Source organism: Phyllostomus discolor, chromosome 6, assembly GCF_004126475.2.
Source record: "Phyllostomus discolor isolate MPI-MPIP mPhyDis1 chromosome 6, mPhyDis1.pri.v3, whole genome shotgun sequence".
In the NCBI taxonomy this organism is placed as follows: domain Eukaryota; kingdom Metazoa; phylum Chordata; class Mammalia; order Chiroptera; family Phyllostomidae; genus Phyllostomus; species Phyllostomus discolor.
The window spans coordinates 124394288-124407546 of record NC_040908.2 but is presented as its reverse complement, the minus strand read 5'-3'; the positions used below and the strand labels follow the sequence as shown (position 1 = coordinate 124407546).

At 39.0% G+C, this 13259-nt stretch overlaps 1 protein-coding gene across 1 annotated transcript; it reads left to right on the top strand.

Annotated features, from left to right (window-relative positions):
- Positions 1–8372: 8372 nt before the first annotated feature.
- LOC114500427 (olfactory receptor 52H1-like) lies at positions 8373–11767 on the top strand. The gene is made up of 2 exons (XM_028517124.2): positions 8373–8457; positions 9779–11767. Exon 2 carries the CDS (start codon positions 9815–9817, stop codon positions 10751–10753), a length of 939 nt encoding a protein of 312 aa, XP_028372925.1. The 5' UTR covers positions 8373–8457; positions 9779–9814; the 3' UTR covers positions 10754–11767.
- Positions 11768–13259: the final 1492 nt, after the last annotated feature.

The following is a 13259-nucleotide window of genomic DNA, read 5'->3' as shown; positions in this document are numbered from 1 at the left end:
GCTGCCTTACTTCCCTTGCTCCACCTAAGCCTGAAACAATGACAGAGGTGGTGCAGCCCTGTGCTGGAAATGGCGAGTTCCCCCGGTGATCAGGCCTAAGAAAGAATATGTAAAATCCTGTGAAACCTGATTTGTTTAGAATGCTCTCAATTAAATGATAAGAATCCAAGGAAGAAGTAAGTTTGTTCCTTAAAGTTTTTTTCAGCTCTTTAGCTATCTGAACCTGACTCGAAATAGGCCCTCAGAGATCCTTGTTATTTGATCCTTACTTCCTGGCAATGAGTAATGAGCTTTACCTGAATTCCTGTGTAAACAAACCCAAGAAAATCCATTGAGGAAAAGGCTCTTGGCCCTTCTCGTTTGAGAGATGGGCCACCTTTCCTCCCCAAGCATATCATGTTTTGGTAGACTTATTCTCATCAGTGGCAGATGGGGGGCTCGGAGGACAAAGGACCCCCACAAAATGTAAGGAAAAAGCTTCCTGTCTCTCAAAGGTAGACCCTAGCAGTTATGGGACATATTTTCCTAATGTAATGACTATTGAGATTCATGGTTACATTTAATCCTTCAGTCAGGTCTCATCCTGTGTGGAGTGATCTTGATCATTACCTTGCCCACCAAGCCTAGGACTAATTACACTGTTCTTGACATAACCCCTTAGGGTCTCACCCATTCAGTTTCATGATGGTCTAGCCTATGTTTCTAGCTCAGGTGCTAAAAAGTTAAGGTGGAGTTGAAGAGCCCAGCTCCAGGCTGAGCATATGCATATAATATTTTAGGACCAGCCACTGGCAATTACAATGGTGTTGGCTTGCAGGACAGGCCTCACAGTGTTACAGGGTGCAGCCAAGAGGGGGGACTCCAAATGGACATTTTAAAATGGGGTCCAGAACTCAAGGTGTCTAGGAGATTTTAGGATGTCTTCACTGCCCCCCACCCAGGGTGTGGGTTGGGGGAAGGGACAAATGGAGCAGGGCCATTGAGAGCTGTTTAGCATAGCAACAGCCTTGCAGCTAAGCTCTGGTGTGGTCATTTGGCATATCTATAACCTTTGACTGGTTGCATAGAGATGTTAAGTAGCTATGATCATCTCTAAGCCAGGGGAATGGAAGTAACTTCCCCACCCAGATGTAACTGGGGGGGTGGGTCCCCTGAGTTACAGCTCCTGCGTGGGAGCTCAGAGAAGATTGGCTCCAGGACATGGGGCCACACCTGCCCAGACTCATGATGGCAGCCCAGTAAAGCTGGAAGGACACGAGTTCTGGCATGTGAAGCCGAGTGTGGGAGGAGTCGGAAATGAGGCTGCAGAGGAAGACTGGCCTCGGGGATTTAAAACCCAGATTTGGTGGCCATTGAGGAGAAGAGCCATGCGCAACCCTGAGGAGGAGAGCCATGTGCAGCCATTGGAGGAGAACCATGCGGACCTGATGGAGTGGAGACTCCTGCAGCCCTGAGAGAGGGAGAACCACGCAGCAGCCCTGAGGGAGAGAACCACACACAGCCCTGAGGAGGAGAGCCATGCACAGCCCTGAGGAGAGAACCACGCGGCCTGGCAGAGTGGGGACCCCCACAGCTTTAGAAGGGGGAACCACCACCTGGTTTTAGCAGAGATCCAGGCAACTCAGCTGAGGGTGCCGGGAATCCAGGGAGGTCTCCCAGTCGAGGGGGAGTACCAACTGAGAAGAACTAGAGGACTGCCTGAGCCATGGACTTCTATTTCCTTTCTTGAGATATGGTACTCTGGACTGGGCAAAGGGGGAAGGAAGAAAGGACTGTGTCTGTTTGTGGGTGTTTTAAGGGACTTTGGGATTTTGGTAAAGACAATAGGTCACTACTTTAAGTGTGTGTAGCATTAAATAAACATTTCCTTTCCTTTTCATGAATCTCTGGCATTGAGAGACGTCTTTCCTAGGGTGGCGGACATAATGGACCGGGGGCCTTCTTTCAATAATAGTATATCATCCCAGGCCCCCCTTGTTGTGTTCTGTAACAACAGGACACAGCTGACTTGATGTACCACCAATGCATTGCTGTCTCAAAAGGGAAGTGCAGTCTAGGACTCAAGCCATGCTCTTTTGCACAGTTGTGCTCCTACCCCAGGCCCTCCATTTGGAGATCTCCTCATGGGGAAAGTTTGAAGACACTATTCTCCACCCTGACCCAGTGCTCAGTACTTTTCTACTTATAGTCCTTCACCCATGAGCTCCCATAGGCCTCACATTTATAAAAATGCAGGAGCCTTTAATCAAGGCTCCCTTGTCAGACATCCTTGTCTTGTTCCTGATCTTAGTGGGAAAGCTTTTAGTTTTTCCCATTGAGTGTGATATTGGCTGTAGGCCTCTTGTATAAGGCCTTTATTATGTTGAGGAATGTTTGCTATTTCCAACTTTGCTGCATGTCTTTATCATAAATGGGTTCTGTACCTTATCAAATGTTTTTTTCCCACATATATTGATATGATCACGTGATTTTTGTCTTCCTTTTTGTTTATGTGATATGCATTCACAAATATTGATTTGTGAATATTGTATTGTCCTTGCATCCCTAGGATGAATCCCACTTGATCATGGTGTATGATCTTTTTAATGTATTGCTGGATGCGGTATGCCAATACTTTGTTGAGGATTTTAGCATCTGTATTCATCGGTGATATTGACCTGTAGTTTTCTTTCTTTGTTGTGTCTTTATATGGTTTTGGGATTAGGATGATGCTGGCTTCATAAAAAGAGTCTGGGAGACTTCTGTCTTATCGGATTTTTTGGAATAGGCTTAGAAGAATAAAGGTTAGCTCTTTCTTAAATGTTTTATAAAGTTCTCCTATGAAACCATCCGGTCCAGGACTTTTGAGTGCCAGGAGTTTTTTGATTACCACTTGATTTCATCATCTGTTATTAGTTTGTTGAGGCTTTCTGATTCTTCTTCATTCAGTTTTGGAAGATCTATTCAACATAAGATTGGAAGTGCTAGTCACAGCAGTCAGACAAGAAAAAGAAATAAAAGGCATCAAAATTGGAAAGGAGGAAGCCAAACTGTCATTGTTTGCAGATGACATGATAGTGCACATAGAAAATCCAATAGACTAACAAAAACTACTCAACCTAATAAGTGAATTTGGCAAAACTGTGGGGTACAAAGTCAATATTCAGAAATCAAAGGCATTTTTGTACACCAACAATGAGATATCAGAAACAGAAATCAGGAAAAAAAAATCCCATGCTATAGCAACAAGAAAAATAAAATACCTCAGAATGAACCTAACCAAGGAGGTAAAAGACCTGTATTCAGAAAACTACACAACTCTGAAGAAAGAAATTAAGGAAGACACAAAAAATGAAAGTATATACTATATCATGGATTGGAAGAATTAACATTATCAAAATGTCCATATTATGCAAAGAAATTCATAGACTCAATGCAATACCTATTAAAGTACCAATGGCATATTTCACAGATGTAGAACAAACATTTCAAAAATTTATATGGAATCATAAACTACCCCAAATAGCTGCAGCAATTTTGAGAAAGAAGAAGAAAGTAGAAGGGATCCCAATACCTGATATCAGACTGAATTACAAGGCCACTGTAATCAAAATAGCCTGGTACTGGTATAAGAACAGGCACATCGATGAATAGAACAGAACAGGAAGCCCCCCAAGAAACCTAAGTCTCTATGGTCAATAATATTCAACAAAGAGAGAAGATGTATAAAGTGGAGTAAACATAGCCTCCACTGGGAGAGCTGGCAGCTACATTCAAAAAAATGAAACTTGACCACCAACTTACAACATATACAAAAATAAGTCCAAGGTGGATAAAAGACTTAAATATAAGACACTATAAAAGTCCTAGAGGAGAACAAAGGTGGGAAAATCTCAGTTATTTAATGCAGCAATATTTTCACTGGTATGTTCCCTAGACCAAGGGACTCAAAGGGAAGAATAAACAAATGAGATCTCATCAAAATAAAAATCTTCTAAGTGGTTAAAGAAAATAGAATTAAAATGAAAAGAGAACCAATGGTATGAAAAAACATATTTGACAATGATATCTCAGACAAGGGTTTGATTTCCAAAATATATAAAGAACTCACATGATGATACTCCAAGTAGACAAACAAACCAATTAAAAAATGGGCAAAGGACTTGAACAGACACTTCTCCAAGGAGGACATACAAAGGGCCCAGAGACATATTAAAAGATGCTCAGCATCACTAGCCATCAGAAATATGCTAATTAAAACCACAAAGAGATACCACTTCACACTGGTCAAAATGGCCATCATAAACAAATCAACAAACAATAGGTGTTGGAGAGGATGTGGAGAAAAGGGAACCCTAATCCACTGTTGGTGGGAAGGTAGACTGGTACAGCCACTGTGGAAAACAGTATGGAATTTCCTTAGAAAAGTAAAAATGGAACTTCCTTTTGACCTGTAATTCCACTGCTGGGGTCACACCCTAAGAACACTGAAATACCAATTCAAAAGTACTTATGCCCCCTCAATGTTCATAGCAGCCCAATTTACAATAGCCAATTACTGGAAGCAACCTAAGTACCCATCAGTAAATGACTGAATCAAAAAACTATGGCATATTTACAAAATGGAATACTACACAGTTGAAAGAAAGAAGGACCTCTTACCCTTTGGGACAGCATGGATGGTCCTGGAGAGCATTATGCTAAGTGAAATAAGACAGGTGATGAAAGACAAATGCCATAAGATCTTACCTATAAGTAAAACCTAATCAACAAAATAAACAAGCAAGCAAAAATATAACCAGAGTCAGTAAAGAACAAACTGACAGTAACCAGAGGGCAAGTGAGGGGTGATATGGAGGGAAAAGAGGGATGTGTTTTCAGGAATATGTATAAAGGGCACATGGACAAAATCAAAGTGGGGGTAGGATGAAGGGTGGGAAGTGGGAATGGCTGGGGTGGGGGAAGTGGTGGAGGGAAAATAGAAACAACTGTATTTGAAAAATAACAAAAAATTGCTCAGAAAAAAAAAAGGCTCTCTCAGCAGGGAGACAACCTCTATATTCAAGGTATGGGGGAAAAGACCTCAGAGCAGAAAAACAAATGTTAATTATCCTTCTGCCAAACATGACATTATGCCAAGACATCATCTTTAATAAGCTCATGCAATTTTATAGTATTTACATTTAATGTGGAAGCTGCATGCTTTTGGTGTTTAATATACTCTAGGAAGGCTAGAATTAACTGATGATAACTTGTGATTGTCATCTGTGCTCTCAAAGATGTCCTTGGTAGCCTCATGTCTTTCCTTTCAAGTGGAATCTAATCAACAAAACAAGCAAAATATAGCCAGAGCCATTGACATTAAGAGCAAACTGACAGTAACTAGAGGGAAAGTGGGAGGGGCTATTGGGGGAATTAGAGGGAAGGGTTGTCAAGGGATGTGTATAAAGGACACATGGACAAAGCCAAAGGCAGGTAGGATGGAGAGTGAGAGGTGGAGATGGCTTGGGTGGGGGGAGTGGTGGTGGTGGGGAAAAGAGACAACTGTACTTGACTAACAATTTAAAAAACATAAAAAGGAAAAAGAAATCCATGCCATTTTGTACTGCTGAGTTCAGAAATAGTCTTTTTATCCTTGTCTTTAAATAATATTATACTACTTTACATACAGTATAAAATCTTTTTAAACAGAACACTTTCCTTTTCCTAACCTTTTGGCTACAATTGTCATACTTTTCACTTACCAAAAAAAAGTCTTTATTTTTCCCTGTTTAAGAATATTTCCATTGTGCCCTGGCTGGCGTAGCTCAGTGGACTGAGCGCAGGCTGTGAACCAAAGTGTTGCAGGTTCGATTCCCAGTCTGGGCACATACCTGGGTTGCAGGCCATGACCCCCAGCAACTGCACATTGATGTTTCTCTCTCTCTCTTTCTCCCTCCCTTCCCTCTCTAAAAATAAATAAATAAAATCTTAAAAAAAAAGAATATTTCTATTGTATACAGAATTGTGCATTGCTATTTATATATGCATATATATATGCATGAAATCTTTTTACTTAATTTTTTTTCTTAAAATGCCATTCCATTGCCACTTGACCTCCATTGTCTCTAATTAGAAGTCTATATCCATTCTATTCTTTTTGTGTTTTTATTTCTAGTGGCTGTCAAAGTTTTCCTGGAATGTCAATTAAGGCATGCTTGAGTATGATTTTCTTTGCATTTATTCTTGCTGGGTTAATCTCTTTCATAAAATTAGGGCTTTGGAAAACTATATTTGGGAACAGTATAAAATTTTTGTAGACACTTAGATTTGCCATTAGAGTTTTTACAACCAAAGTACAGAACTCTATTTCTTTTGTTCAAAATTATACTGTTGTAACTGCCTAGCACATTGCAGGTAGTAATAATTATTGAATGAATTAATACTAAACCAGGTTAACACATCATGATGCAGTTTAATAAATGATACTGAAAGCCTTATCTTGATTAGCTGAGTAAGAAAAGGTTGATTTTTTTTAATGTACCCTATGTCAAACTTTCATCTACAGTTAGTTCCTATATGAATGATACCCATTCCCAAGTTTCCAAACAACAAATTTCAACCTACTATTCATTTTATAACCAAAAATTCATTTGTTGAAAAGATTCCTAAAGTTCAGTACTGGATGTGACAAGAAATATTTGAAAAATAAATGAGAATACCCCCATCAAACAGAGAAAAGACAGAGATAGGAAATTTATCGAATATTTTAAATATACCAGAACCTTTATTAGGTTCATTTAAATAAACCATTTAACCATTATTTTTTACCTGTACAGCCACAGAATGAGAGGCAAGGTCTTACTCTAATTTTACACATAAGAAAATTGGGACTCAAAAATGTGAAAGTTCATACAGCTAGTTAAATGGTCGGGTTGGAGTCAGCTCCTATGTAGCTTCAAGCCCAAGACCCTTTTCTACAGTATTTTTTTCTTGTTTTTGAAACTTTGCAATTGTTGTTTTCTGTTTGGGTCAGCATGCCATCATTTTCTTCTTACAATATCTGTTAGAAAGCAGCTTCAATATAAGATTTTCTTTAACATGTGGTATTTTAAAGCAAACAACTCCTGCATATTTTTGTTCTTAAATATGTATTTTTTACCCTCCTTTGCTATTATTGTTTAATCATCCATATATTTTTCTACCACATTTTGTTGTTCTGGCTAGACTATAATTAAAATAATTTTATTTTAAAAATGTAAAAAAATAAAATTAGGACTGTTTTGGCTAATATCACTTTAAATATTTTTTGTATATATATATATATATATATATATATATATATATATATGGTTTCCCTTGCTGTTCTTTCTGGAATCCCATTTAAATGTATGTTTTTCCTCCCATTTTGTCTCGCAAGTGACTTGTGGAGCTAATCAGGTAATGCTTTATTGTGGTCTGAAGCCAGCCACTTGGTGCATTGTTTCTCGGACCTTGGAAGATTCTGTTGCAGATTAATGTTAAGCACTGCCCATGACTGGCCCTGGGCTACCTGTTAGGAGATACAAAGTGTTCCATGCTTGGTAGCTGATTCTGATGGGCCTGGTTGTGAGTACATAGGGTAACAAGCTGTGTAACAAGGCCTACTACCACCAGTATTGGGCTTGGGACATCCCAGCAAAGACCCAAGGAACCCTGAGACTTGCTGCCACCTGTCAGCTACCCAGTGAAATTTAGCCACTGAAAGAATCTCAGAATTTCTTTTTCATATCTTGTCTATTGTAAATAATGTTGCAATAAATATATGGGGTCATATATTTTTTCAAGTTAGTGTTTTAACAAATTATTAAGAAAATTAAAAGGTTACATTGATGTAGGCATATATTTATAATATACATGTACAGTATTATAAACATATCAAGTATTTTCATAGTAATATATTGATTCAATGCAATCAAAATAAAAATGTGTGTGTGTGTGTGTGTGCGTGTGTGTGTAAATTGAGAAATGCTTTGCATGGAAATGCAAAGTGTAAAATATGGCTAAGAAATTTTTGAAGCAAACTTGAAAGTCTTACTTTCCAATATCATGACCAGAAATTCTTAAATGCATTTTTCAGTATTGGTACAAGTTTATACAAACAGAATAATTTACAAATATCTCAAATTCAAGGACATAACTTAAGCCTCTGAAAATTCATCTCAACTGACTGTGTGTGAATTGTCTAGACTGTATCTCCTTGGGACCCAATAGCCAAAGCCTACTAAAACCAGCAAGGTCATTCCATCTCAAGGGAAAGGAATTAATGTGTTTGATTTCATCTCTTGTCAGGGAATGGGAAATGGAGAAGTCCATATGATCTATCTCTTAGGAATACAAGAAACTACATAAATGTTTTTATTTCACCTCTTACAGAGCTTTTCCCAGCCGAAAATTGTACTTGCTTCCTTTTAAATAGATAATTCCCACTATCCTAAAGCAAAAGACAGAAGACGTTTGGTGAGTAAAGAACTACAGTCAATCAGGGAAGAGGAAAGCCCTACAAAGGCTCTATGATTTATTAAATAAGGTAGCCTTGCATTTATCCATCGGCCAAGTCGGGTCTTTGCCCTTGAAAATGTGACTCTAGTAGAAGGAGCCCTTCTGACAGCACTGATTCCATAATAAGTTGACAGATCCTGGCAGAAAGCTGCTGATTTCAAGTGTAGACCAACTAAAGTGATCATTACTGCAGCAGGGAATTCAACAGAAAAGAAGAGCTTTTGGGGTAAAGGAACTGAGGTCAGAATAGATTGTGACTGAGGCAGCAGGATGTTTTCATTTGACACCCTCTTTGTAGTTTTAATAATTAGTGGTTTATTTTTCTCCCCTTTAAATTTGCTCTTAGCAACCCAGAGAAAAGTAGCTTCCTGTCAGGAGGCAGTGCATCTGTGCTCCAAGAGATGGGGTTGCAATGTAGACTAAATTACAGAGACACCTTGGACTTTCTCAATCTGATTTTCATGACACAGGAGATGATGTCACAATCATTTTAGGAAGGATTTCATTAACTCTGTTATCATTATTCTAACAAACTCAGTGCCTATAGGAGTTTAGTCTACATCAAAACCTGGAGATAAAGCAAACTATACATTCTTATGGATGATGAAAAAGGGGTGGGGGTGGAGTGAGGACTGCCTCTGGACAGTGGGAGCTAGTTACATTCCTCCCAGTTCGATGCTTCATTCACTTTGGCTAACTAAGGACTCTGGCAATGACAGAAGCATTTTCTAAATGAGAGAATCTCACTATGTCAAACTCTGGGGTTCTGGCAAAGATATCACAAATGCTATGTCTCAATCCAGTCTTTTCCCCATGTGCACAGAACTACAGATTGTTGCCAAATGCAATAATATAGAGCTGTTTTAGCTTATCCATAAAAATCTACTTTCTTTTTTTAAAGGCTTTTTGAATGACTTTGTAAGTATGTAGGGAGGGTAAGAATTAAATCTTTCCAAAACTGGCCTCAGGATGGCTCAGGTTGTGCTGGGCTTCTCCATTGTTTCACTCCTGGTACCATTACTGATTCTCTTCTCAAAAGTACTTATTAAATAGATCACACAATGGAATTAATTATCAAAGGATATTTTCAATGCAAAAGACACGTTCAAAGAAAGGGGACAATAATGGGTCAATTCTATAGGTGCCAGGTCATCTAGGGGACAGGAGGTGCTTTGAATGTAGGCACCCTAATGTGACAGTTGCAATCTTCAACCATGTCTAGTGCCAGAGTGGAACTGTTGTCTTTCATAGCCTATTCTGACATCTGGTTTGTCTTCAGGGATCAAAAGCCAGTGGATCCTATACTGAGGAGACCATGTATAACCTGAGCTGTTACAACCCCAGTTCCTTTATCCTTATGGGAATACCTGGCCTGGAGAAATTCCACATATGGATTGGGATTCCCTTTTGTATCATCTATGCTGTGGCTATTGTGGGCAATTGCATCCTACTCTACCTCATTGCTGTTGAGCACAGCCTCCATGAACCAATGTTCTTCTTCCTGTCTATGCTGGCTACCACAGACCTTGTTTTGTCCACTGCCACAGTGCCCAAACTGCTCAGTAACCTCTGGCTTGGCTCCCAGGAAATAACCTTCTCTGGTTGTCTCACCCAGATGTTCTTCCTCCACTTCAGCTTTGTGGTGGACTCAGCCATTCTGTTGGTCATGGCATTTGATCGCTATGTGGCCATCTGCTTCCCCTTGAGATATACTGCCATCCTGACTCCGCAGGTGATCATCAAGCTTGTGGTGAGCATTGTTGTGAGGAGCTTCTCTGTTATCCTGCCAGATGTTTTTCTGCTAAAACGCTTACCCTTCTGCAGGACACGTATCATCCCACACACATACTGTGAACATATAGGGGTTGCTCGACTTTCCTCTGCTGACATATCCATCAACATCTGGTATGGATTTGCTGTGCCTCTCATGACTGTCATCTCAGATGTGATCTTTATTGCTATTTCCTATACTTTAATCCTCCGTGCTGTCTTTCACCTCTCCTCCCAGGGTGCCCGCCAAAAGGCCCTCAGCACCTGCGGCTCTCATGTCTGTGTTATCCTCATGTTTTATACACCTGCCTTCTTTTCCATCCTTGCTCATCGCTTTGGGCACAGTGTCCCTCGAAACATGCTAATCCTACTTGCCAATCTCTATGTGGCAGTTCCTCCTGCTCTCAATCCTGTTGTTTATGGAGTGAAGACCAAGCAGATTCAGGACAAATTTATTCTCCTTTTTTCTTTGAAGAAAACATGAGTGGGGAGGGCCACTGAAGGAGAAATTTAGGTAACATTGATTAGATGAAATTTTATATAACACAGGAAGGCATAAAAATAAAGCTGTAATTCCTATTAATTTGATATTTTAGAGTTTTACCCATGTGAAAAATAGAAACCGAAGAGAGGAGAAAGAAAATCTTTGAGACTTATAGAAAATCAAGGGTTTTCTTGGTTTAGTTTTATTTCCATTTATATGAAGAAGGATGGTGGGTATAGAAGACTAAGGTTCACATTTTTCTTACTGCTGATTTTGAGATATTTCCTAACATGCAATTCATCCTTGTGTTTCTCAGTTTCTGAGTTAAATGAAAATAGTCTTTTCTTTTAAGTAGTTATAAGTTCTCTGTACTACACCTATCAAACTTACTCCTTCACACTTCGGTCCTGATTCTAACATTATTAATTTCTTCTTCTGCATCCTTTACTTGGTTACTTGTTTCCTACCCAGTTCTGATTACATAGAGTTGATTATCTTTTGTATCTATTTTCAATTGCATCTCCAAAGAAAGTTTTACTATCTTTGGTTTGTATTTTATGAGTATTAATATTTTTATTAAAATAATTATGAAAAGGCAATATTAGTTCATTCATTTCACAGATGTGAAAACTGTGACTTAAAAGATTACTGAAAGACAGGTAGTAGATGCAGGATCTAAAACTACTTCTGTCTAATTCTGAATTCTTCATCCAATTGCTTTTTAGATATCTACTCACTTCATGGCTCATAAAAGTTTCAAATGTAATTACTCTAACACTAACCTAAAAACTCGCTAACTTCCTCTATTAAAAAGTGCTCTTCTTTTTGCATCTTTTTTTGTTGTTCAATTACAGTTGTCTCCATCCCCCCATTACTCATTCCTGCCCTGCTCACCCCTCACCTTCCATATTCAATCCTCCAGAGGCCTAGACACATATGAAAGGATACTCAGCATCACTAGCCATCAGAAAAATGCAAATTAAAGCCACGAGATACCACTTCATATCAGTAAGAATGGACATCATAAACAAATTGACAAACAACAACTGTTGGAGAGGATGTAGAGAAAAGGGAACCCTAGTACACTGTTGGTGGGAGTGCAGACTGGTACAACCACTGTGGAAAACAGTAATGGAATTCCATCAAAAATCTAAAAATGCTAGTGCCTTGGACCTGGCAATTCCATGGCAGAGAGTATACCCTAAGAATTCTGAGACACCAATTCCAAAGAATGTATGCACCCTAATGTTCATAGCAGAGCAATTTACAATAGCCAAGTGCTGGAAACAACCTGAGTGTCCATCAGTAAATGAATGGATCAAAAAACTACAGTACATTTACACAATGGAATACTACACAGCAGAAAGAGCTCTGATCCTTTGTGACAGCATGGATGGAACTGGAGAGCATTACGTAAGTGAAATAAGCCAGGTGGTGAAAGACAAATACCATATGATCTCACCTATAAGTGGAACCTAATCAACAAAGCAAACAAGCAAGCAAAATAGAACCAAAGACATGGAAATACAGAACAAACTGACAGTGACCAGGAGAGAAGAGGGCAGATAACAGGAGAAAAGAGAAGGGTCCAGTCAAGGAACAGGTATAAAGGACTCATGGGCAAAGACAATGGATGTTTGGGGGATTGAATGTAGGAGGTTGGGGTGGGTAGGGCAGGGGGAGGCTAACAAGGGGGAAAATGGGGACATCTCTAATTAAAGAACAATTAAAAAAATTTTTTTAAATGTGCAGATCTTTTTTGTTGCATATAAAAGTCCAGGTCTTTCTTTATACAAGTGCTTCATCCTGAATTGTGTATTCCAGTGAATGTAAAGACATGAATGTCCTTGGAGAGTCATTTGTCCATAATTCAAGAGCGCAGATTATTTCTGGAAAGTCAGAGCTTCAGTCATAATAGCAATAGGGTGGAAGGAAGGCAGAGGTAAAAGGAGAATTTTAGAGATTAATTTCTCCTACTTTCCATGAATGAGTGCTAAGATATAAACATATGCATATACAGAGGTACTGGAAATTTCCAGGTTGGAATCCTTTGTCTCATTAAAGGTCATCCAAAGTGAGGATGGTGGGAATTCCTAGAGACAATCAGGACTGGGAGAAGATAATACTTGTCCAAAAAGCACATTTTTCTCTACCTCTGAATTGATTAGGAAAGAGTTGGAAATAAAAATGCAGAAATACATTGCAATCCCAGGTTCTAAATGAACATATTGCCCTCCCACCTCATTGGAAGAAGAACAGGCTTTACTCTTTGTTCTTGAGAACTTTCAACTCACTAAAAATGTAGAGTTGACCTGGGCAATAAAACACTTCCCTGCACTATTGTTAAAAAACCCCACAATGGTACTTCCGATTCATTGTGTCACTATGAATAAGGTTTTAAAGCAGAGCTAACATATAAATTCAATTTTAGTGAAATAGAGTTACTCCAGAAAAATGAGAAATAAAGACTCATTAGAAATGGTAGAAACATTTATTTTACAATTGT